Below are 26331 nucleotides of genomic sequence, written 5' to 3'. Positions count from 1 at the left end.
TAGCACATACATTCAGGTTCAGCTTTTTCATGTTCTCCTCTTTTAGCCTTTGGCTTTATGCCTGGGAGATGATAAAACGCCTACATTTTGGAATTATACTCAAGAGCAATTTCAAACAGGTTGCTATTGTCTGAATATTCATGTAACATTCAGCTCAAACTTTCACTTGAAGTGAGGTTGATCAAGTTGCCAATTTTCTATTTTATATTTGCATTACTTTTCTAAAACTAGTAAAAATAGCTTGCGTTTCTGCTTGGTTGCTCTTAGACAGATTTAAAAACTGAAGTAAGCTTTCTGGTTCTTTTTATTTTAACCATTCTTTAAAGTTAAGAACTCTTGGTAATTGAAGGAACTTGGATGCTTGAATATCACTGTTTTTAATGCTGGCTTGTTAAATAAAACTCAAAGTAGTTTCACCCTGACATTTTTTTCTCCCACTCCTTCATTTGTTGGCTTGTAAAGTTGAGGCATTCTAATAGCACAGGCCCCACAGGACCAAACCTGAGCATTCGACATGGAGTTTTTCTAATGATGGGTAAATTCCAGCAGCAGAATTCCTAAAACACTCTTATTTAAGTATATGTGACATAAAAATGGGAATGATGAAGACAGTTCTGCCATCCATCTTCTTGCAGAATACCATCATTGGATTGTCTGCACAGTCCCTTTTCCTCAAGGTTGAGAGTGAGGAACATTCTTGGGTGGCGCAGAATATGTTTTTGAAACCCCGTAATTCTATTTCAGTGGAAATTTAGAGAGCTAAAAATTTATACTTTCCTACATTGATGATGCTACTTTTATCATCTCCCTTTCCATTGGAGATGTCTATGAAATTCTTGTGTGCATCTTACCAAATCTTGTCATTCTTTCCCTGGCCCCCCAAGCACAATAGATTGGAGCTCAGACGTGTAACCCTAAGACCTCGCCATTGCCTATTCAGAACCTGAATGTTCCTGACTAGTAACGCTCCCTACTTCTTCTCCCATTCACACCTTTAATGCTGTCTTTCCCCTGAATGCTTGTTTCCACTCTTGCTTTACTTTGCTTGTGAATGTCAGTGCTATTATTCACCACCTCCATTCCACCCTCACACTCCAAAAACTGAATTTTCCCATAAATAATCACCTGAAGCATAAAATTGCCTGCTCTCATATATTTAATATTCAGTGAACCAGCATTATAACAGTGCCGTGCATAATTTGGAGAACCATAATAGGAGTAATGAATATGTTAAAAGAAATTATTATCCTGGAATATAAAAAGAAATTAAAGCCACACCTGAACATCTGTGCACAATTTAAGTCACTTACTCAAGTGTGATATAGCAACAATAGAGAGAGTAAGACACGACTATGGATAGAACTCCATTATATTATCCAGGGCAAAAGACATAGATCACTGGAGATAACCCCCCTGAGGAGGGTACAAAATTTGTGAGGAACTGATATTCCCAAACAATATGAGAAGTGATCAAATACATTATAAAAGACTACAAAGAAAGGATAGTTTATTTTATTTTACAAAAATTAATGTCAGAAATATGTTTCCCAAAGTGCATATAAGGGTAGGAAACTCTCATGGTTTAAATAATAAATGTGTTTCGCTAAAGCTGAAGTTACTGGGAACCAGAGCATGAGTTCTGTCAATTCTGCCCAAAGGCAAAGGAAACAATAAATATTTTACTTCTTCTTGCAAGTTTTTTTTATTCTTATTACTCTGTTTCTTAATGCAAAACAGTAGGTCAAGGGACTCTTGGGAGAGTCAAAGAAGAATCAATAATTTCTTAGTTCCTTCTGAATGCACAGCCTATATGTCCTCCTTTCCCCCAAACTTGGACAATTTTCATCTCTTGAACTATAATTTCCAAGATGAATCTGACTTGTATTATATTGAATTTGAATTTTGGAGAGAGAATCCATCTCGGGATGTAACTTTGTTGAGAGACATCCAACTGCTTTTAACCATTCGCTTCTCCTACCACCCATTACTTTGCATTCAACCTGGAGTTCAACCTGCCTTTCAACCTCACTATTTTAAACTTTCCATCAATTCAGTTTCATTCTTTCCAAGAAAGGTTTTCTCCTTGAATATTTTACCTTTAATCTTTCCCAATTTACTAAGTCACTTTTCATGATAGAACTAAAACTTAAAGTTTGCATGTTTTCTCAATTAAATAAGTCAAAAGGTATTTGTTAATAACTTGGCTATTCATCTAGTCACTGACCTGTTCATTGGGCACCTGCTCTGTACCAAGCACTGAGCTCAGGACTTGGTGGATCTATAGCCTCTAGTCCACTGGTGTGAGAGGTGCCTTTGCAAAAGGGGTGGGAAACACCAAAAAGAAAGCTCCTGGGTAACTTTAAGTCTTGCAGGGAAAATAATGAAACACGAAGGAAAAAACATAAGCATAGCTACAGGACCAGGTATAATACATAATTTGTGAGACCTGGTGCAAAATGAAAATGCTTAGCCCTTCCTCACAGCTTGATAAGAATTTCACTACAGAGACAGCAGAGCATTTATCCAAGTATGGGCACTTTGTAAGGTGCGGGCCCTCTGACAGCCCTGATAGCTATTAAAACATGTATTAATATGTAGGAACAAATGGACTTTGGTAAAAGGAGGGGTCCGTTATAGCAAAATTGTCTAAATCAGTTTTCTCATCTATAAAATTAGCATATCAGAGCCTCCTCAGAAGTTTTGCCAGCTTTTTACACAAAATGTTTTTATTATTCAACACCATGGGCTTTTGTTTTGAAAGGTTTTATTGTATTGAAGTAAACATAATTCACATCTCTATTTTAATTTTCACCAAAACCTTTTATTATCATGAGGTAGCTGGTGTTACCAAACTAGATAATTTAATTCTAACCAACAGCAAAGAGACTTTCCGTTTTAGCTAAATGTGAGATATTATGTGTTGTTTTGTTTTCAAAATCTGAAAACAACCTAAAGATACCATGACGGAAACCACTTTAGAAACTTTGATTAAATACTCTCCAGATTCTAAGCTGTAATTTTCAGTAATTTTCACTAGCAAGAAAGGAAAGTTTGAGAATTTTCTGTCTTTTGCCCTCGACTGATGCACATATTATTACTTTCCAAAACAAATGTAAGGGGAAACTCAAGCTTAGTGAAATCCTTGAACATATTTCTAATATGTGTTGACTTGAGAATGAAAGAGGTATTAATATGCTCCACCTTTTCATCTCTCATAGCAATAGCCTTGTGAACCATGTGGATTCCAAATTAATATAAACATCTATCTTTAGCATCTGGCCACTTCGGAAAGTTCCCAAGCTTTAAAATGCATGGGTATTTAATACAAGTATCTTTTGGAAGATAGATTTTGCTTCGATTTTCTTTCCCACCTTTGATCTAATATGCAATGATGTTATACTGGGAGTTTGCACAGCCTTTATATGGTGAAGTAATGTCTTGAACTCAAAACTCTCTGGTGAAAAAGTCAGTAGTCACCAAAAGTAAAGCTGGGTTTGTAAGCATGCTGGTGTTTAGAGGCCAACGGACAATGACAAGTTTTTTCAGTGTAAGTTTAATCTTAGTTAACATTAATAGTAAATAAGTAAATAATCTATGTTGTAGAGTAGAATTGAAGTTTTTAATTAATATACTTGTTATTACAATAGTAAAAAAATACTTTAAAATAGAGATACAAAATATCCTCCCTCTTAAAGAAAATCAAATCTCATTTCTGCAATGGCTTAGTGGAATCCCTTGCATCATTATAGAAATTTTAGATAATTAGCATTACCAGTATTAGATAAGGTTATTTAATTAACTTATGCCAATCACCTTCTTTTCTAGCTTAGACTTCTTCTAGATTAACTAATCGATTGACACGTATAAAATTTATTTTAGACACTAAATGGCAGTTTCTTTTCTTTTTTTCTTATGCTTTTCATATAGTCGCTTGCTAACCTGTGGAACTTTTTAACAACTGACTAAAAAGTAACAGTTTTTGGTTAATCATATTCGAGTCTGGATTCTCTGCACCAACATTTAATTTGGCTCATTGAAGTGACAGTTGACTCAAGTGACCTGACTGGCTGAAATAATTGAAAATGATAGATAGATGATAGATCTGCTAATCAAAAACAACTAAATTGTCATTGTATACAGATAACCAAGTGATAGAGGCTAAATCTCTCGTGTTTTCTTTACTCAACAACTGCTAGAAGCCATGCTCTGTTATACACTACTGTTTCAGTCAACTGACTTAGGTATTTGGGCTTCTTGATGGGAGCATTTTGCTATTTTGAAACAAAGACTCTGAGTTCACTTTCACATTCTGAGAAAAACTCTAGTCAGCTGTTTTTTTTGTCATACACATTTTAGAGTCACAAATTGTAAGGCGGTCACATTTCACTATGTATTTTTTCCACAAACTTAATCTATTTTTCTTGTATTAATATAAAAATGACATTTACTACTACTTCACACTTACGTAAACTTGTAGAGGTAAGTTCTTGGTGTGTGTGGTAATGTTTTAAATGCTGATTTCATTCATTGTTTAGTGACTGCCTACTGTAGGTGAGGACAGTTCTAATGTGCTAGAGGAAGAATTGGTGAGATAGGATTGGGAATAAGTGCCTTCTGCTGCCATGGAAAAGAGCTTAATTTTTATGCCAAAAATTATGGATACCCATCAAAGGGTGAAAGCAGGAAAAAGACATGATTATATATGCACTTTAAGAAGTTCATTCTTAAAACTGAAGAGGGTGTTTTAATGAAGAATGAAACCCCGTGGCTTGCTAGTGGACCAAATGGGAGGCCTTGGCAGTAATCCTAACAAGAAATTAGAAGGGTTTGAAAAAAGGGAATGATAATGGAGATGGAAATGAGTGTGCAGACTTAAATATATAGGGAGGATGCAGACAGAAACTATAGAACTTGGAGGCTAACTGGCTATAAAAAAATGAGAAATAGGAGGCAAAGATGAATGCCAGTTTTAATGCTTAATTGTGTGTTCATTGGGAATGAGACCATGCATTTTGGTTAGACCAAGGCAGTTCCAGGTTAGACTTGGAATGCCAGAGTAATTACTGATGAGGTCCCTTTACATTGAAAATTTTCCTGGTTTAGATGATAGATTATGTGGCTGCCCTAGTGAAGAATGATTATGCTTTTCATGTAATCTGGAAGCTGAAGAGAAAAATAGCTTGGGCTTAAAGGAACAGCATTTAAGATAAGGCCCTCCAGAGAGAAAGATCCAATGAGCAAATAGATTTGTGGTAATGAAGCCCAGGAGAGAAACATTGCAATTGAGATGTAGATTTGAGTGTGATCAGATGGAAATGAAATTACAGAGATAGTGTGTGATGAATGAGATGGGGGAAAGGCTCAGAATGGGACCTCCAGAAACACTAACATTGAAGAGGAGGAAGAATCTAAAAGGAGATTAGGAAGTAGCTGCCAGGAGGAAAGCTAAGGTAATGAAGTCATCAGGATAAATTTAAAAAAGAATTTCAGGAAGGAGTAAGTAGGCAATAGTGTCAAATACAAATAAAATATGAACCAATATATACCATTAGATTGAGCAATTTGAAAGTAATTGATGACCTTAGTAAGGGAAAATTTAGTGGAATGATGGGTATAACAAATTACAGTAGGCGAAGGAAGGCAAGCAGTAATGTATGATCGGTGTGGCAGTATCTTAAGGAAAGCATGGGCTTTGAAGTCAGACAAACCGTTTCACAAACTCCTACGAGTTACGTGACTTTGGGCAGGTTGCTTAACTTGAACCTTACTCACCTTTCATTCATTCTACTCAACAGTTATTCACCAAACATTTATAGAGCAGGTCTATGTGGCAGGCACTGTGCAAAGAACCAGCTCACCATGGAACGTATGTCCCCGACATGGGCACATCTTTTAAAAATATAACACAAGGAGTGCTGCTACAGACATATGAGCAGCACATTTTGCTTTCTGATCATAAGCTCCATTAACAATAAAAAAAACAGTAGTAAGTTCTTTCTGTATGCCAAGCACTGCGCTAAAGGCTTCATATGAATTATTTCACTTTGTGCATTAAGCATATCATATGAAAACAATATGAGAGGAGGACTATTGTTAATTCCAACGTGAAGATAAGGAAGCTAAGGCTCACAGAGGTTTAGACTTGTCAAATGTCAGCCTAGCAAGTAGAAGAATGGTGAATGGAGTCCAGACAGATGAACTTCAAAGTGAGAATTTTAAATTAATATACTGCCTCTCGTCAATTGCCAGACTGTGTTTTATTCATCATTGTGTCCTCTGAACCTACTCAGTTCCTGACACATTACAGTTCTTGACAACTACTAATAAGTATATTTGTGAAAGGGAAGAAGGAAGAAAGAGAAGAAAGGAAAGGAAAGGGAAGGAAGGAAGGAAAGGAGGGAGGGATCCCATAAGAAACAAGGGAATGGAGTAACAAGGTCAGCCTAAGAGTTAGAGAATTGTTATCAAGGAGATGATATATGGGCTGGATTAAAGAACATGTAATAATTTGCTAAGCCAAGAAAGAGAATAGAAGACACTCTACATCAGCTTGCAAATATAGCACTTTTTTACCTCCATCAGTCTGTAAAGATAGGCCTCATGTTCTCCAATCCTTCAAAGTACCCAATCTTTGACCCACAACCAGGAGATTCAACATTATTGATCACCACATTCTTACACCTCGACCTAAATGACCACTAACCTTACTGACAAGTCTGAACCTCTGACTGCTATGTTTTGCCAATTATATAAAATATCAAAATCTAATGACTATTTTCTCAGGACATCTTGTGGAGCTTCTTACCTAGACACTAGGCTTTGATAGAAAGGAATCACCCTGGACAAAATGCGACCAGGAATATGACACATCAACAATAATAAATCTCTTCTTCCTTGATCTCTTCTTATTCTCTCAATTAAACTTTCCTCCAGTTGCCACAATTACGAGACAAGGACAACACCCCTAATTGCTTTAAAGTGAATAAACTTCATCCTAATTTTCTTTCAAATCTTTGATAATTCATTGTTTTCTGCCTACTTTTGGATGAATTATGCCAAGGATCATGAAAGCAAAACACTATAAAACAAAACAAAACAAGATGGTCTTTTATATTCAGAAAGATATCCTTAAATTCAGGAATATTACTTAGGCAGAATATTGAAAATACACTTCGTCTGTTCATTTGTTTGTGTGAATTGTTTGGAAAGATCACCCTACTTGCTCACTTTTCATAAACTCTACATAGACACAGCCAAAAGCAAACGCCAATCCTTTCTAAAACCTGACCATTTTTTAAACCTGAATACACTGTTTTCTGTGACTGTTACTTAGATTGTTTTAGTGTGTCCTTTAGTAATCTGTTTTTATGTGAAGCCTGGAATACAGACTTGTAGAGCACATGCATATGATACGGCCCTTTTTTGATAACACAAATTAATTCATCAAGAACCCAAGTTCTAAACAAAAGTTTTGCTGAATTTCAACCCAATGATTGATCACAGCTCCAAGGAAGATGGTGGAAAATTGGTGAGTTCACTTTAGTCTCTAACCCAAAATCTTGTTTTATTTCAACCCATGTTCCAAAATACTGAATTCTTAATTATTTTCTTACTTTTGTGTAACACCATACAACATGTAGCCTGGTGTCTGAATGGTTCTTCACTGAACAACACAAGAAGCCATGCATATTGAACAGAGAGGACTAGAGTTGACTGGAAGAAAAATTTACTGACTTTCATTGCAGATTGGATTTTGTCCTCCCAAACACCTGGCAAAGGTAATGTCTCCGTTTCACTAAGTACTTCTTAATTTGGAATTACAAAGGTAATTAGCTCTCTAATGAGTTGAAGCAACCAAGGTGAAAGAGTAGGGAAAATACTGAACAGATGATGTCTATTAATGCCAAGATTTAAAAAAGTGACTTATTCTTGGTTAAAAAAGTCTTTCAGGTGGGTGATTCAAATCTCATTTTTTTAAAACTAAGGTGTATAGACCTTATTGCTTGATACATACAGGAAAAATCTAATTTGATCAATTATATGTAAAGATTGGCAATCATGAGCACATGGGTCTTTACCCTACATTACTGACTGAGTGCATCAGTAGATTTTATATTTGGAAACTTGTGGATTATTGCTGAGATCCCTAAAAGTGAGGGGGGATGGGAAAAATAGTTCCTAGCTTTATAAAAACAGTTTATTAAAAACAAAAAATATCCTGTACAAGATTCAAAGTAGGCACGCATGGAAAAGCTGAGATAAAATTGACAGCTGAAAGGTTACTTATTACACCGAGAAAATGAAATTAGAATTATCGGGAAAGGTCTGTATTAGTGCTGGATATAAAAAAGCAAGATCTTTGGGTAACCAGAGCACTTCGCATGGGAACCAGTTTAGAGCTGGTGCTCAGCAAATGTTAGTTGAATCTTAAGCCTAATTTAAAAATGACTGAAGCTGCTAAAATGGCTGTGATAGTGAGCGTCTCACCAGCCCAGACAGCGTTGCAACAGCAACCCCGGCCAGAGTTCGAATCGCACTCCGACTCCAGCTGCACAACTACAGACAAGTCATAGTGCCTCGTTTGGGTTCTTCACGTTTAAATTGGGGATAATAATATCTAATGTACAGGTCAAATGGGAGAATGAAATAGGATTAACATGGAAAATTGCTTCTCAGCAAATGGTAGCTATTGTTGTTGATATTCTTATGTAGAAGAAGAATTTTTGTTTCTCTAATCTTTCAGATTAAGGAGTTGCATCCCTGTTCATGGTATGTAAGGGCAGGAAAAATGCTGTAAATTTATCCAGAAGGTGATCCTACCTGATTATTCATTGACTGAAATATTCAATAAAACTCTAATTATTTTGTTCATCTTGTACAAGTACAATTTGATAACATATTCTGAAAGTTATTGGGAGGATTTTGACTGCTTCTCCTTCCTCGGGGTCAAATTGGCGTGTTGATAGGCACCACTGTGTTCTCGGCCAGTTTACTGTCATCAGGATAAACTATGAACACATCATCAGAGCCATCTCAGTATATTAAGTCAACTGTGCCAATGAAGTCTTGCAACACTTTTCTGGAGTGGACTGCTTATATTAACACGTATTTATATGCACCAAACATTCTGTGTGGAGGCATCTGTCCTTGAGCAAAATGCAATAGCTATCTTAGCATGCGAGGGAATTGCCTGTATGTGAAATAACACTGAAGGGCTTCAAACCCAGTTACACAAATTCACCAAAAGAATGACTGAGTCAAAAAAGTTAAATATGCAACTCATATTTCATTCTAGAAAAGATGCGTAGATGAGGCTACAATGGAGAGCTCACAGTCCTAAGAGAACAGTTCATGTCAGTGACTATCATCATCAGCTTAATATCACATAAAATGAGTACCAAACATGCACTATTAAATTGGCTTGAATCACACTATTCATTATTTTAACACATAAATACACATTCTATGAATGTTTGCATGGGACTTTCCATACCTGGTAATAAGCCAGGCAAAATTTAAAGAGCAGAAAGCCTTTAAAAACACCGCCAAGGACTCTGAAGGATTTGGAAGTACTTATAAAATAAATATTTTGATTTTTTAAATGAAACCAATATATGAATGGCTTTTAAGTTCCTCTAGAATTATGTCTTAGATTTTGAAACATTCTAGGTAAAAAATACAAAATTACAAACAAAAAGAATTTTTTATAAACCACACAATTTAATTATCTATATCAAAATGTCAGCTTTTTCATTTGTCAGCATTCTTATTTAGTTAATTGAAGTGTTTATTAGTCACAGAAAACTATGGCATAAAACAAGTCTATTTGAATTACATGTTTTGTTCAGGAGGTTATTGGTTCATATAATTATTTCTTTTGAGCCAACTCAAGAAATACAACTGTTATTAGGAAACTTCACTTGAAATACCTAATCACCGTTTCAAAGACTTTTTATCACCTGATCTGTATGTATCAGTAAATCAAAGCTCACATAATTTGTTTCACCTCAGTTCATAGAATGTTAAGTCAAGCTAATAAGCAACATCGTTCAAACCCCACTGAACGAGATAGTCTGCATTACAGACACTCTCCCTGTAATCCATCCATTATATGGAACATCTGTTACAAATTATCAACCTCCAGGACTGCTCATTTAAGTGCTTTTTCAAGAGCCTACTGTCTTCATTTCTCCAAATGAGTTAGATGGAGGCATCGGAATTGTACCAAGTTCACTGTCACCAGGTGACAGCAGTCATCTATCAGTCTGTGCTAAGCCCTAATGGGACATTGCATATCAGTTAATGTCTTACAGTTGTACAGCAAAAATCTCAAAGTATAAGACATCGGCCATCAAGAAAACACTAAAACAGTTTTTTTTCTATGATATCTCAGCCATTGCCTGAAAAGTTAAGCACGTAGTGAATAACACTCATTTTTAGGTCCTTGGGGAACTATTGATTTGCTCATTTACTTGATATGTGAAATTAATGATGCCAGATACATGTTTGTCAATTGCTGCTCATTTATATAACCATGAAACATGCCCCTGTTCTTGAATAGATGCCTTGTAGAACATGTTGTTGGTATCAAGAAAAATTATGAAAGAAAATCTACATAAATGAAAATAAGTGCAAATGTATATTTCAGAAAAACAATATGTTAAAGTTTCCTACTTACAATTTAGTCCATAATATTGTCAAGAGTGCACCTGTCTTAAAGAGAATGGTGTTATAAATGCATTGTCCTAATGTGTCATTGGAAATAATTTCAAATTCACTTCATGGTATATTTGGGAAAATAAGTCTCGAGAATATCTATAAATTATTCATAAATGAACAGTGAGACTGAACAAATGTAAAAGTCCATGTAGTCATTATTTTCTTGATCTTAATCTGCATTGCAGACTTGTAATTACTCAAATGCAATAAGCCTAATATTGAATTTATAGAAAGCTTTATGGAAACATGGTACCTTGCATATTTTAGCACCTCATATGGTATTTTCCTACAGGATTTCTTTAACTCATCTGTTTTTAGAATTTTTGTAATACTCCCTTAATAAATTAATATCAGGATAGCATCTGGGCTGTTTAAGATTTTAAATAAACAAGCTGATTATTTTAAATTATTCTTTCTAGTTTGTACAATAGACCCTCACATATCTATTTTCCATTTCAGAAAGATCGCCTTCGATGGATGGACAATATTACTTTGATATTGGAATATATATAGAATGTACAACTTCAACTCATTTTGTAACACTACATTAAACATTTATGCCTACTTAACTACCTTGAATCTTTGGTTAATTTACCTTTCATGTGAAGTTTGTGATAATTGACCAAGAAGTGTTTGTATTTTCCTAGAAAAGAACACAAGGATTTTTTTAATAAACATCTTATACACAGTGATGTAGAGTCTCACATTGGTAATTAAATGCTTCAGCCAAAAATGGAACAAGTCATTTTAGTCCACAGCTCACTGGTCTGGACCAATCACAAAGCATCATCTAAGCAGAAGGAGTCAGAGTTCCAACAACAACTACATGTTCACAAGTTACACCTACCACTGATGTGGGGAAGAGGTGGCATAGTTTTCGTTTGGGCTTACAACAGAAGTAGAAGAGTCATCATACTCTCAATAAGATTGCAAGAGACTGATACACGAAGCATCCCCTGAAACTACCACTGTCATTGAAACTACACTGATAACGTCTACCAACCAACAACAGTATAATAAAACAACATTGGAAAAGTGATTAATCATCACAATTTGCATTTGCTACCAAACCTTATTGCAACAAAAATTTCCCACACATTTTTAGATTTAAATGGATATTCTTCAAAATCTTCCTATAGTTCCTGAGGGTTTTATCACACTTTTGCTCTATGGTTTTTCAATGGCTTCTATCCTTTGACATTTCTCATAGTCATCCAATGGCTTCCAGTCACACTCTAATAAAATCTAATTTATTATCATTGCCTTAAAATCCCTCTGTGATCTGGCACCTGTTGATCTCTCCAACGTTATCACCCCCTGCATTCTCCTCCATTTTGTTTCAACCATACCAGAATCCTTTCTGTTCCCCAAATATGCCAAACTCATCAAGACTTTGGAAATTTTTCATTGATGTTCTCTGCCTAAAAATAACTCTTGCCCATAATATGTATGTGGCTGGTTGGCTTCTTCTTACCTATTTCTCAGCTCCTTATCTGATGTCTCCTGCCCCTCCTCCACCAATTTGCACCCCACTTTATTTTATTCATTGCATTTATTACTATCTGAAATTATCTCATTCGTTTGTTCATTGGCTGTTTTCTCCTTCGTAGAAAATAAAACTCGTACAGGCAGGTAGCTTCTTATCTTGTTTACTGCCTTGTCCCAGACTTAGTTTCTCAATATTGTTGAACAAGTTTAAATGTATGAATGAATGAATATGTAATTCTTTTCTCCAAATAGAGTAACTGCATTTTTATAAATCAAGTAAATGGGAAGACTAAGTAGCATATGGAATAGCAATTGAAAAAAAACATAGACATTTAATATTAAATATATTTTGATGTGATATAACATGTAAATAAGCTAGAGAGGCAGACAGTGAAATATGAGGAAAAACTATTTGGGAATGATGTGGTAGGAAAGGGATTTTAGAATTTACCTAGGGCGGCAATCATAAAATAATTCTTTGAAGCTTGGGCGTTTCTATATGAGTGTGTACCTTAAATGCCATTGAGGGGGCCCCAGCTCCTGGCAATCTCACACGTGAGTGCTTTCCACAATGGCCTGTCCTCAACAGCCCTGCTCAACTCCTGTACACTTGTGCCTATGACTTCTTTTATGGAGTAACTACATCCCATGTGTGGTCTTTCTCTTTTTCTGTTGCCTTTTAATTTCCCGGCATTATTGTCTTTTCCAAAGAACCTTGTCTTTCCATTATGTGCCCCAAGTAGGACAGCTTCAGTTTTGTCATTTTTGCCTCAAGCAATAATTCAAGCTCAATTTGCTGTAGGACTCACTTATTCATCTTCTGGCTGCCCAAGGTATCTGTGGGACTCTCCTTCAATACCATATTTCAAATGAGTCCATTTTTTTCTAGAAGCCTTATTGACAGTCTAACTTTTGCATTTGTACATAGTAATTGGGAATACAAGGGTGTGGATGATCTTAGCCTTGGTCTTTAATGACACATCTTTGCTCTTCGTGATCTTTCCTAATTCTGCCATTGCTGCCCTTCCAATTCTCAGCCTTCTCTTGATTTCTTGGCTGCAGTCTCCATTTGAATTGATGACTGAACTAAGGTAAGCAAAATCTTTAACAATTTTAATGTCTTCATTGCCTATGTTAAAGTTGTCCATTTCTTCTGTAGTGGAAAGTGCAGGTTGGCTGGATAGAACTATTTCAAGCCACAGAGACTGAATCTGTCAAATTCCTAACAAGAATCTGTCAACAAATATGGAAAACAAAACAATGGCCTGCAGACTGGCGATGTTCAATATGTTACCCCAAACTTCAAGGAAGGACCTGCCAAGAAGTGCAGTAATTATAGGGCCATATCTATGATTTCCCACTCAAGTAAATTGATGCACTGGCTGATACAGAAATGCCAAGTATTTAAGCTGGATTCAGAAAATGAAGAGGCACTTGAGATCTAATTGTGAGCATTCTTTGAATAAGTTAGTTTATGTTTTATAAACTACAGTAATGCCTTTGATTGCATCAGTTATAAAAAGCTATGGGTTGTTCCAAAAGAAATGGGCATGCCTCAGCACCTGATTGCGTAACATGTTGCAGGCAGGAAGCCACTGTCAGGATGGCATATGGCAACAAAATGGCAAAGGTGTCAGACAAGGGTAAATTTTTGTCTCCCAATTTGTTTAATCTCTACGCAGAACATTTATGAAAAACTAGGCTATACTCAGAGGAAGGAAGAGTGAAATTGGTGAAAGAAATATCAATAATTTAAGATAATGCAGATGAGACTGTCTTACTGACAGAACGTTGCAATGATTTGAAACAACTTCCAATAAAAGAAGAAAGTGCCAAAGCGGAATTGCATTTGAACATCAAGGCAAAAATTATGACTACAGAAGAAATACAGAACTTTAACAAGATAATGCTCTATGAGACCCTCAGCATTTTTTCATGGCTCCATCTCACCTTCCGCCCCGCCCTGTTCTTTGCTGCATACAAACACACACTTATTCTTGTACGAAGTGTTGACCTAAACATTAAAAAGGAAATGCAAATGGAAAAGATGACTCATATGCTGGATTCTGGCTACCTGTAGTATATTTGAAAGAAATTAAATAAAAGTACTAAAGAAAAGCCCTATATGTCCATTAAGACTTGGGGTTGAATAGAGGATTTAAACTCTCAATTGATGCATCAGCCAGCAAAGGGCCCAGCACTTTATAATCTTGCCCTACTTGCAACTGTAGGGTCCTAACTTGCCTCCTGGAAGCTTTGCCATGTGTATTTTGATCTATAACTTGAGAGGTGAAACCCTTGACAACAGCTGTAATCTACTGCAACAGGTGCCTCACCGCACTCACTGAGTCTTCTCCTGAGTTCGACATGGACTTCACTTGTGCAGTCACCCGCCACACCTCAGTTAGCCTCTACCTGAAATCCATGACTTCATTGATACCTGTCATGCCAAATTTTACTCAGTCACCTCTGTTGCAAACATAGGGCATACTGAATCCAACAGAACAATGTTGATTCATCCTCTATAAAATCATGTTTATCATTTCATGTAAGTTCTCAATGTTGTTCAGCAAATCAACTATTATTGATTCCCTATCACATGGCTCCCAATAACAATTTCTGACCCATTCAGCTCTCTTCCAGCCTCAACTAGGATCTTCCAACCTCTGCACTTCAGTGTTATCACCAGATTTTATTTTAAATGAAATTAACACCATTAAATTGAAAAGAAAACTTCTGATATCCTCCTCCAGATTTCATCTTTATCCAACTTATTCAAACACAAAATTCTGAAATGATGTTTTGTTCCAACTTTTGACTCTTCCTTTAAAATATCAAATGTATTTGTCCACTTCCCATTTATGAACACTTACAGGCTCTGCACTCCCTTCATAACGAAGTTCAGACTTACTGTCCTGGTGTTCAAGGCCTTCCTTCAACCCCCTTTTCCCAACCTTTAGGATTTTCTGCTACTCTGATCAAACTTAAGCTATCTGATTTCCCTCTCTTCAAAAGTGCCTTGAATTCTCCAGTCTTCAGGAATATATACCCATCTCCCTTTCCTGCACATACGCAGTCACCTGTTCCATCTTTAAGTACCAGTCCAGAGAAACTGTTTTCTTGGAATCTTCACTGAAAAACCATCTTTCCAGCCACAGTATCTAAAGAGCTTGCTGTGTCCCAGAGATTGAAGTGAACTTCTAAGTTACTTGACTGGACAATGCCGATGGCTGCATGAGAGCCGAGGTGTCGTGGTATCCAGTCGGCCTCATCATTCAGCTGTCACGAGAGGGCTTCTCCAACCCCTTCAGGCCTCTTTTAATGATTTTAGCAATGAAAAGCATGTAGAATATGTAATTGTGGGTTTGTAAAATGGGTTTTTAAAAATTTTGATCTAAAATTATTTCTCTGATTTTCAGTACTTAGTTGAAATTCATTGTCATAAGGATACATTGATTATAATAGTACATCTTTAATAAGTCCTAAGTCTCTATCCAAAATGATTCTTCCATTACCCTATAGGAAACACTTTAAATCATTTTAGTAATTTCATTGCGTGTGTTTACCTATTTTACTGTTTGCTTCTAGTCAGCCAGCTATTCTGTCAGTTTTCCCGATTGACTTGTCACTTTCAATTCCAAGGGGTTTATCTGGAGTAATTCAGTGTCATTGGATATTCTTTTTTCAGATTGTTTATGTTAATATGTAACCAGTCTTAGCACAGATAAGGAATTATTCCAATTTTAATCTTTCATGAACTAAGGGAATTTTCAGTTAGCCTTTGTTTCTTAGGATGCTTCCAATTGCAAGTAATAGAAAGCCCAATTCAATTTGATTTAAACAATAAGGATATATATTTGCTCTCATGACAGAAAATAGAGTTTTTAATTAGTTTACCCAGTGTCTCAAGTTTTTTTCAAGGACCGATTTTGGTTCCATCTCCACTCCGCCGTCTATAATGCTGGCCTTACCCTAAAGCTCCGTGTAGTCATAGGCTGTCTGCCCATATAATAGAGGCTAAATGCTTTCTTGTTCACATATAGCAGAAAAAAGAAATAGCATATCTCTACAAAGGTGCAGCCTTCCCTTTGATTTGGCCAGTTTAGACCATACAGTTATTCCTGAACCAGAAATTATCATAAGAAGATTTCCATGATCTGATAGGCTTAGACTTTGCTTCCTGAACCAATCACCAACATGGGCTGGTGAAATTGTCAACATGGACCTACACTAGTCATGACCACCCATGTAATGAGGGGCTAGTTCCCTGCACTACATTGGGACAGGTGGAGTGAATATTTGGGAGTCAATCACAAAGGTTATTTAATCTCTATCGTACCTTTTCTACCTCTAAATCCATTGTCAATCAATAAAAAATTTTTTTCCCCACTCATAATAATTTTTAATCCTCTGAAATCTATATTTTCTGTCTATTCTGACCTATATGAAGTAGTATCATACTCTAATAAATAGCATGGAATTAAAACTCAGATACATTTACAATTAAGAATAAGAATTGAACCCCAGATCTGCTATAGAAATGTTGTACAGCCTTGGGTGAGTCATCTGAACTTTATGAGACTCAGTCTTCTCATTTGGGGAATGGAGACATCAATACCATATTTGCTGTAAAGATTAGAGAGAAAACACATAACATTTAGCATGATACTTTCTACCTGATAGGCAGGCATTAAATCATTATCATTTCAGCATTTTTTTTCATTTTACATTATAAGCTCCTCAGAAGATAAGGATTCTTTGTTGAATCTGCCAACAATAGTACACTTTTTTCCTTTTAAAATTACTTTCACATCTATTATTTATTTTGATAAAATCAAATGTGGTTCTTGTTTATATTGCTAAAAAAAAGAAGAAGAAGCAGTATCACGAGCTCATATGATGTTGTTAATGTTACTGAGCTAATGAGAGGCACAGCCAGTGCTAGTATTGCTGTTTACAAAGTACTTTTTCCGTACAGTATCCTAAGTAATTCTCACAATAATGAACAAGATAAATACTATCATTTCCTTTATAAAAATGTCAAGGAACTGAAACTAATGAGGTTCAGAAAGCTGCACAAAGCTCTCAACATAAAAACAAGTGAAAACTGGAATAAGACTCTTCTGACTCTATCCAAATATCTTTTCTTTAGATCAGTTTTTCTTGAAATAGAAGGTGCATAAAAACTTCCTAGGCATCTTGTACAAATTATAATTCTGAGGCTTTATTCACAGAAATTGCAATTTGGTTGCTATTGAGAACAGCCAGAAATCTACATTTTTTTTTATAAATATACCAAAGATTTTGTTGCTAATCAAAGTCTGAAAGACACTAATAGCCTGTTTTTGTTTTTGTTGTTGTTTAGAAGCACACCATGATCAAATGGGTAGCTAATAAGTAGCATTTAACAAAGAAGATCTAACATAATTAGAATCCTACTTTTAATATATAGTAAGGGTTTTTTTTAGCATAGTGCTGTGATTTTGTAAAGGTATATTACTCTATCTCATATTTTGAGGAGTCAAAAGTGAAAACAAGTACAAAATAACAGTTATGCTAGGCTGTCAATAAAAAAAAGTATTCATCAATAATTTATTATAAATCTGTATTTATAACAGGCTATGTGCCAAGCACTGTACTAGGCATTGGGGATACAGTAGTGAGCGAATTACAAGCACAATTCCAGTGCTCTTGTGCCTGAAATCCAAAAAGGAAAGCCACCATTAATAAAAGTCGTGTAAATAAGTAGAAAGCTTCAGCTGTGATTTCAACTATGACTGACAGACACATGGTACTATGAATGTGTAATGGAGTGACTTTACCCAGGTGGGGCCTTCAGAGAAAGTCTCCTCCAAGGAAGTGAAACTAAAGCAGAGATTTGAAATTCAAAGCATAAACAGGTGTTAAATAGGCAAAGTAGAGAGAGACAAGAATTTTATGCTGAGACACTAGGTAACATGGATGACAGGTATGTAGGTATATAGGTAGGTAAGTAGGTAGGTAGGTAGGTAGGTAATAATAATGAATATGATGATGATGGATAGATATGATAAATGTGAGCTTTACCAAATTCATTGAAAACACAATTGTTTTTGAAAAAAATAATTTGAGCTGTTTATCTCTCATTTCAATCCTTAACTGCCCCTCATAAAAGAACAGTTGGTTATTCCCATGGGATTGAGAACAGTGAGAAAAAGTCACTTACATTAGTAAGTCTAAGAACTCTAAGAAGGCCCTTGGCCTTCACGAGGAGCAGGCTGGTAAGGAAGTATCTGAAGGGAAGTCAAAGAAGGAAAGATGCAAAACTACTTGAAGTTACACTCCACCAGCCTAGTATGTCAACAGTATGTCGGGAGACATGTCTAGCATAAACATAAACATGCTATCAAGAACACCATGCTTCTTAAGTACGTTTGGAACTTAGTTCTTCATAATTCTATTCTAAAGGTGATAATATCCACAACCATGCATGATGAGAGCATGGCTGCTGCTGGGCCTTTGTGCTTCGTCATTTGCTCAGACATCTTCACCTTGAATAAGTGATGAAACTGTGCCCATTTTTCTAACTTTTCTATTTTCAAATAAAATATTTATGGTAGTGATCCTGTATGATAGCACTGTCATAGGGGGTGAGGGGAGGGGCCTTTCCAGATTCTTGCCCATCTGCCACTGCGAAGTATAGCATTAATGGGATTTCTGTTAAATGAGTGGCATCTTTGTAACCCTGAGACACTAGCCACTGTCACACATTTGTTATCTCTCAGATATTTACCTTTTATTAATCTGTTTTCAAACACGTCTTCTGTAAATTCGTGATAAAATCATTTGAAAAGATAATTTACTTCATGATTTTTTAAAAAGTCAAAAGATGGTAAAATATGATCATCATTAACAGGCCCTGAAGACAAAGGTATTGATTGTATTATTATAAGATTAATGTAATTCACTCCTAAATATATACAAGAAGCTAACTGCAGCCAACATTCAATATGATATATCTAAAAATATACTTTTATTATAGATAGAACATTGATAACACTATACATTTCATTTTTATTTGGGTTGAAAATTATATTTATCTTAAAAGGTAAATCACATTAGTTTTTCAGAATATTTTACAATAATATATTTGAAAAAATCTTTCATATTTATAAGAATTTAGAAAATTTATCTGTTTATAGTAAGTTTCTAATAATAATGAACCTTATTAAATCATATGAGAAGGTTTATATTCTTCATTCATGGAGTTACTCTGTCATTTTTATTACCATCCCTTTCTTAGTTTGACTAAAAAAAACTGTTAATTCAAATATATTTTTATATAACAAATTAAAAAGCTATCACATTGGATCTTTGTCTTATAAAACAATAATTTTAAAACAGCGTTTGTTAATTCTTAGACAACATTTCAAACTCAGAATATAATACTTTCTGCCCTTTTTTCCATTTTTCTTTCATCTATTCATCTATAAAAATTTATTGAAGAATTAATATATGCCAAGTACCATGTTGAATATTTCAACAAATGGAAATTATAGAAAGTAATTATAACTAATGTAGAAAGCATTATAATGAGATGTAAAATATAATCCCAAGCACTTGATCGTAAATTATCAGGGCCGAACATTTGTGTTCTGTAAAAAGTCTGTCTGCCGCTGGATTTCACACAACTGGGGCTGGAACCCCATTTTGTCCTCCTGTAGAGCGTGCGTCCGCCCAGCCCCACCTCCCCGCACTCGGCACAGTGCTGTACACATACTCACCTTCAGAAAATGTTCAGTGAAGTAGAATATACTTAGACTAGTTCACATACTTATGTAACGATACGGAGGCTTTCTTTAAAATAATGACTTTTAAAAATAATTTTAGAAGTAATACATGCTTACAGTACAGAATTTGACAATCCAGACAAGTGTAAAGAATACAATTTAAGTCACCTACAACCCTATCACCAAGCAGTGACTACTGCCGTGTATACTTTAACGCCCTTTTTCCAGTCTCTTCTTTCACATATTTGGCAAATTATTGTTTATAGTCTTATATTTACATATAGTGCTGCATTCCACTTTTTTCACATTTGTGGTAAATATTTCCTATCTCATTAAATAGTTTGCTATATTAGGAAGTTTAATGGCTACCTAATAATATTTTATCATAAAATTTCATGATTTGAGCATTATGTGATTACTGGACAGTTAGTTCTTCATATTTGTAATTATAGAAAATTGCACAGCCATAATCAGTATCTTACATAAGGAAACTTTGTTCACTGTCACTGATTATTTTGCTATGGACTGTATTTGGGGAAATAGCCACATGTAGAGAAAAATACTTGGGAGTTTATTAATTATGTTCTAAATTCTATTTTTTGTTCCAGCTTAAGTTTGTTTTTAAATTAGTGTAATTGTCTACTATCTATTATTAAAAGAAATATACCTTTTAAGAGAAGTAATTTAAATATTTTTATAGAGCTTTAGTACTCAGAAAGGCAAATAATTTTATTTAAGTTAATGAAGTTATTTTCCACAATACTTCCTATCATATAGGTGGTTGTTAACAAATGCTTTTTACAGAGGTAAATAAATATAATTGATGAAATTGAACAGAATAAATGGAACAATACAGAAAACCTCAACAAATGAATTATGTTGATAGTTATTTTTGTTTGAACATATTACATAAATTTCAAGTCTGTTTCATAGTATCTTGAAGATCCTCCTACAAATTTCCTGTCTATGAACAAAGTCAAATCAAACTAGTTTGAAGTCTGTTCCAATAATAATTGCTGCCCTGAAACTTAGTGGTTTAAAACATTGATCTATTATTTGCCTTCGCGACGATGTGTGAAGCCAACAGACACAGCCAGGTTCTTACTTGGGATTTCTCATGCGCACGAGCCTTGTGGTGGCTAAAGCTCGAGTCACTCGAAGGCTTCATCACTCCCGGGTCTGGTGCTTGGGCTGCGAGGCCTGGAATAGCTGGGGGCCAGTTGGACCTTCCTCTCTCCATGAGTCTGTCCAATTACCTGGCTTGGACTTCCTCACAGAATGGCAGCCTCAGTTTAATCAGACTTCTAACTAGGCAGCTGGATTTTCCCAAAAGCATTCCACAAGACCTGGGATGAAGCTGCACAACTGCTTACAACTTCTCCTTAAAAGTCAAGCAATGTCACTGTATCGTTGTCTTTGGGTCAAATAGTCATGGTCTAGCCCAGACTCAACACCGTGAAAGAATAGCAAGCATCACCTTTCAGGAAGAGAATGACCTGCATGGAAAGGCAGGAAAGGGAGTGAGGGCAGCCACAAGCTGCCACAAAGTCCTAACCTGCTTCTTCAATGCCATCTGTCTCTCTACCACATAATTTAAATGTGCCTTCCTCTGACACATGCTCTTTCTTTTCCTCCCCTTTCTTCAAATGAAATGACTCCCTAGGTTAACAGTAAAAGGAGATGGGAACCGAAGGGCTAAATATCAGTTGTACTGTTCACTGGCACCAGGGACTTGGGCAAATACCTTCTCATTAGAATAGGCTCTCTGATACCTACTGCCTAGCATTACACCTAACACACAATATGGTTATTGACTAAGTGATTTATTTGTCATTTATTGACTAAACAATCTCTTTGAGATTCCATTACATCCTCTATGTAGTAGGGACAATAAGGCCCACCCAGGGACATAGAAATACATGAACAAGTTAATGTTTGCAAAATATTTAACACAGACCCAGAGAGGATATGGTAGCTGTTAGTATTGTAATTACAGTTAATAGTCTTATCATTATTATGTTATCATTAGAGTTGCTCCTTCCTATCCCTGTCACCACATTCTAATAACTTGTAAAACATTTTCTTCAGTACCTGGATCTCATTTATTTTCCTTATCTTCTCCCTAGCCACCGTTTTAATGTAATGCTTCGAACATTATTCATACAGGGGACATGTCAAACATACTCTTCTCTAAGTCCTTGGCCTCTTCAGCCCTAGTAATCATATTCCCCACCTCACTCCAGGTGAACACAAATTCTCATTCAAAAACACCCTACAAATGACGTAGTTTTTCTCCTCATAACACAAGTTCCTGTTCTTGTATTTTCCCTCACGATAACCTGGTGTCCCTGATTCCTTTTTTTTTATTCTAGTCTGTCAACATTATTCTGAATCCCTGGACTCCTCAGTCCACCTTTGATAATAAGTCATATCAAACTTATAAATTCCTAAACCTGCATGGACCTAATTAACTACTGTCTCTGGCCCTGGTCCTGGCTGTCCAGCCCAGCCTTGCCAAGTCACTTCCACTCCACAATGATGCTGTCGAACCACATTTGAACTGCAATACTATTCCAAAACATTTGTATTTCATGTCTTTCCTCTTTTACCATGTACTTACTCCAGACACTTCCCATTCTTCTCTAACTCCCAGTCCCATTTTCACCCAATCACCTTTCCTTATTGTAGATGATTTTTTTAATGAAAAAAAATGAAAACCTTCCCAAATGAGCTCTCTCAGCTGTCCTTATTGCCATCTCAAAAGCTTTCTTTCCATACTTTTTGTTTCTTTCTTCATTTCTCTTAGAGAAAAAACTTATTTTCTACACTTTTGCCCACCATCCCAATATTTTGTCATCTTCCTGATGGAATAGTCCCTGTCTTCTAAGTCTTTGGTCTCTGCTATCTGCTGCTATTTCTTCTCAATCTTGATAAAACTACTAATTTCTCACTTCCTAAAAATGCCATTTACCCAAATAGGTCTTTTATCTCTTCATCTCATTGTCCCTTCCTTGTTGAAATCCTCTACCAAGAGGTCTGTTCTGACCACGCCCATCTCTGTAGCACTCCACCGTTTCCTAGCTCCTCGCAATTCCAGTTCCACCCTTTCTGCTCCGACTTCGTAACTGCCGCATCCAAACAGCAAATTGCTACACAAGACTAATTCAGAAAATAAAGTACTTAAGAGTGGAGTTTTTAGTTAACAGTAAAAGCATCCTTGTAGCTTGAATTGTCCATATTAGGAAATAGAAGACTGTCAATAAGAAAACTGATTGCTTTTAGCCAATAAAATGTAAGTACATATTTTTAAATGCTATTAGAAATCACTATTTTGGAAGTAATAATATAAAGGTATATTTGTACTCATATCAGATCATGGTTGTCTCGTCAAGCTAGAGTCTACCTACATGTACATAGCTCGTCACTCTTTTATACATATTTTCATGATCAAAAGGGAGATAATCTTTTCTCATTAACTGTACTCCCCCCTCAAAAAAAATAATAATATGATCACACTTTTAACTTCCCACAACAATTTCTATGCCTCATTTCCAGTATTTACTCTTCCTTGGTCTGAGTTCTGATGATTTCAGAGCCTTTCATATCTCCCCTCTTAGAGCTTAAGCTACTGGATAGTCACATTACAGTATTTGCATATTTTAGGTTCCCTGAACTTGCAAAGTGGCTCACGCACCCATCCTCCTTAGCAGTAAGGGGATCGTTTTTGTGCCTGAAGGCATTGCCTATCCCTTTCTGTTGCTGTCTCTGCAGGCGGTGGTTGATTTCAATAGCCAGAGTCGATATTGACATTTTTGTGTTGGTTCCTAATTTTTTTTTTCTTTTCCTTTGAAATACAATGCTAATTGTTAGTGGCCTCCAAACACAATGTTAGAAAAAAAGTCAAATCCATAATTATGTTAACCCCAGAAATCATAGAAACCAGCTTGCATCCCATCACTTTTTATTTCCAATTTTTATTACTAAATATGTATATAATTAAGACAACGACATAGTTTGATTGAATCCTCATGGGAAACACGAATTCCCATGACTCCTCACCATGACTTGAACTTCACTTTACCCTTTCCACTCTGTCTATAGGTCCCCCAGGCCCACCGGGGGTAGTGATTGTTGAGGAAATCACTGAAAGCACAGCCACGCTCTCCTGGAGTCCAGCAGCTGACAACCACAGCCCCGTCTCCTCCTACAACCTGCAGGCCCGCAGCCCCTTCTCTCTGGGCTGGCAAACAGTGAAAACAGGTAAGAGGTTCTAAGGCAGCATCAGGTGTAAACAGAGCAGCTTCCCATCATGAGCTATTTTATATATTAATGTATTTGCTAAGCATCTCATTAGGATCCTTCTGGATTCTTAAAACTTTGTTATTTATTAGAATATTAAGTGTTTACTTCTTTTAATAAGGTGACCTTGCTTTCTTCTCAATTCCCAGGGAGGAACCACATCATTTATATTTGTTTGTTTGGTTATTGAAATAACTTTAGACTCACACAGAAGTTGCAAAAATAATACAGAGATTTCCTGTGGCCCCAACCCTCAGCTTCCCCAATGATAATATTTTATACAACAATGGTACGATTATCCAACCAGAAAGCTGACGTTGGGACAGTGCTGTTAACTAAACCACAGACTATATTCAAATTTCACCAGTTTTGTGTCTCCTATATTTTAGTGCACGGTTCTATAAAATTCTATGAAATGGTATTGTATAGATTTAAGTTACCACCAAGATAATCAGAGAACTATTCATGACTCCAGTTTGTTATGCTACCCCTTCACATCACACACATAAAGAAAATCTAACATAAAATCACATCATTTAAAACAATGCAGAATTTTAATGCATACTTCTAAGATGTTTGAATTATATTTGCATTATTTAAAAAAATTCTCCCCTATGGTTTCCATTTCATGTTATAACTAAATTCTCCTACCTCTCCAAATGTGGCTGTCTTCAAGGTTATGTGACATCCACTCTCTTGAAGGTGATTAGAAATGTATTTAATAAGTTGGTATTTGAAAAGTATACAATGTCTATACAATGTAATCTTCAGTTGCAGTTGTCTGTACTGAGTAGCGATTTGTCATTTTGTTTTACTGTCTAAATATAATAGGTTCAGGTAAACATACATAAACTTTGAATTTTTGGCACAAGCTCGGGTCAAATGAAATTGTATGTTGGGGGAAGGTCAGGAATTCGAACTAAATGTTCATTTTAGGGTTATTTACTTATTTTAGAAGTCCCTACTATGAAGTTGCATCTTTATCTTTCAAATCTAATTTGATTGCTGGAAACAATTTTTAAGTTGGGAGATTTTTTAAACTCAGTTCAGCAAGCACTTATTAAAAAAATCTATGATTGCAGTGTGTTTATAAAAAATAGACATTTTTCATAAATATATTTTTGTAACAGGCCAATTTTGTTTGCCTTGATAGTAATAGGGCTTTAGCAAGATGTCTCTTCACCTAATGAAGTCACTTGTTTTTCCAAAACTCAGTATCTCTGGAGCTACTGGTAAAGATGTGCCACCATGAGGCAAATCTGCCAAGGAACAGTGGTCAACTTTTGCATGCTCTAACGTAGATTTTAAATGCCTTGTGATTTTCGCCCCTACACAATCGGACCACAACTTCTTTCATGCCCTCCAGAGCCACATCAGCTCCACTGGGGTGGACCTTTTGTTTTCATATTTGTTCCTCATTGAAAACAATTTCAGTCGAGATCAGCTCTAATGCATACATATCTATTAGAAGAAAATGATGGGTCTGGAGTTTGAACTCTCTAATAAAGTTAATGCAATTCATAAGCTAGTATTTAAAAACTTAAGATTCTTTCATACACTGACTTCCAGCCAAGATGGAGGCATAGGTAGATACATTTTGCCTCCTTGCACAACCAAAAGAAGACAACAACAAATATAAAATAAAAAAATAACCAGAAGTGCCAGAAAGTCAAATTGTATGGAAGTTCCACAACCAAGGAGTTAGAAAAGAAACATTCACCCATACCAGTAGGAGAGGTGGAGATGGGCAGCCAGGGTGGAGAGGACTCGAGGCAAGGCAGTGGCTGGCAGAGCAGGCACTCCCACATTTGAAAGCAGACAAACTGAAAGAAGAGCTGGAGATCGAGAGAGACTATGCAACCCAGGGTTCCACTGCAGGAAAATAAAGCCTCAAAATCTCTGACTGAAAAAATCTGTGGGGGTTGAGGCAGCAGGATAAACTCCCAGCCTCACAGGAGAGTTCACTGCAGAGACCCACAAGGTTCTAGAATATACACAAACCCACCCACCTGCAAATCAGCACCAGAAGGGCCCAATTTGCTTGTGAGTAGTGGGG

The 26331-nt window shown here is 36.0% G+C and overlaps 1 protein-coding gene across 1 annotated transcript in view; it reads left to right on the top strand.

Annotated features, from left to right (window-relative positions):
• CNTN5 (contactin 5) overlaps positions 1-26331 on the top strand; it is a 1123225-nt gene that overhangs the window by 1022393 nt on the left and 74501 nt on the right. Inside the window, exon 17 of the mRNA XM_024574613.3 lies at positions 24078-24236. Within this exon, the coding sequence (XP_024430381.3) occupies positions 24078-24236 (159 nt within the window). The remainder of the gene's footprint in view (positions 1-24077; positions 24237-26331) is intronic.

This window comes from Desmodus rotundus, chromosome 5 (genome assembly GCF_022682495.2).
Source record: "Desmodus rotundus isolate HL8 chromosome 5, HLdesRot8A.1, whole genome shotgun sequence".
NCBI lineage: Eukaryota > Metazoa > Chordata > Mammalia > Chiroptera > Phyllostomidae > Desmodus > Desmodus rotundus.
The sequence above is the reverse complement of the archived record's forward strand: the minus strand, read 5'-3'. Positions and strand labels throughout refer to the sequence as shown.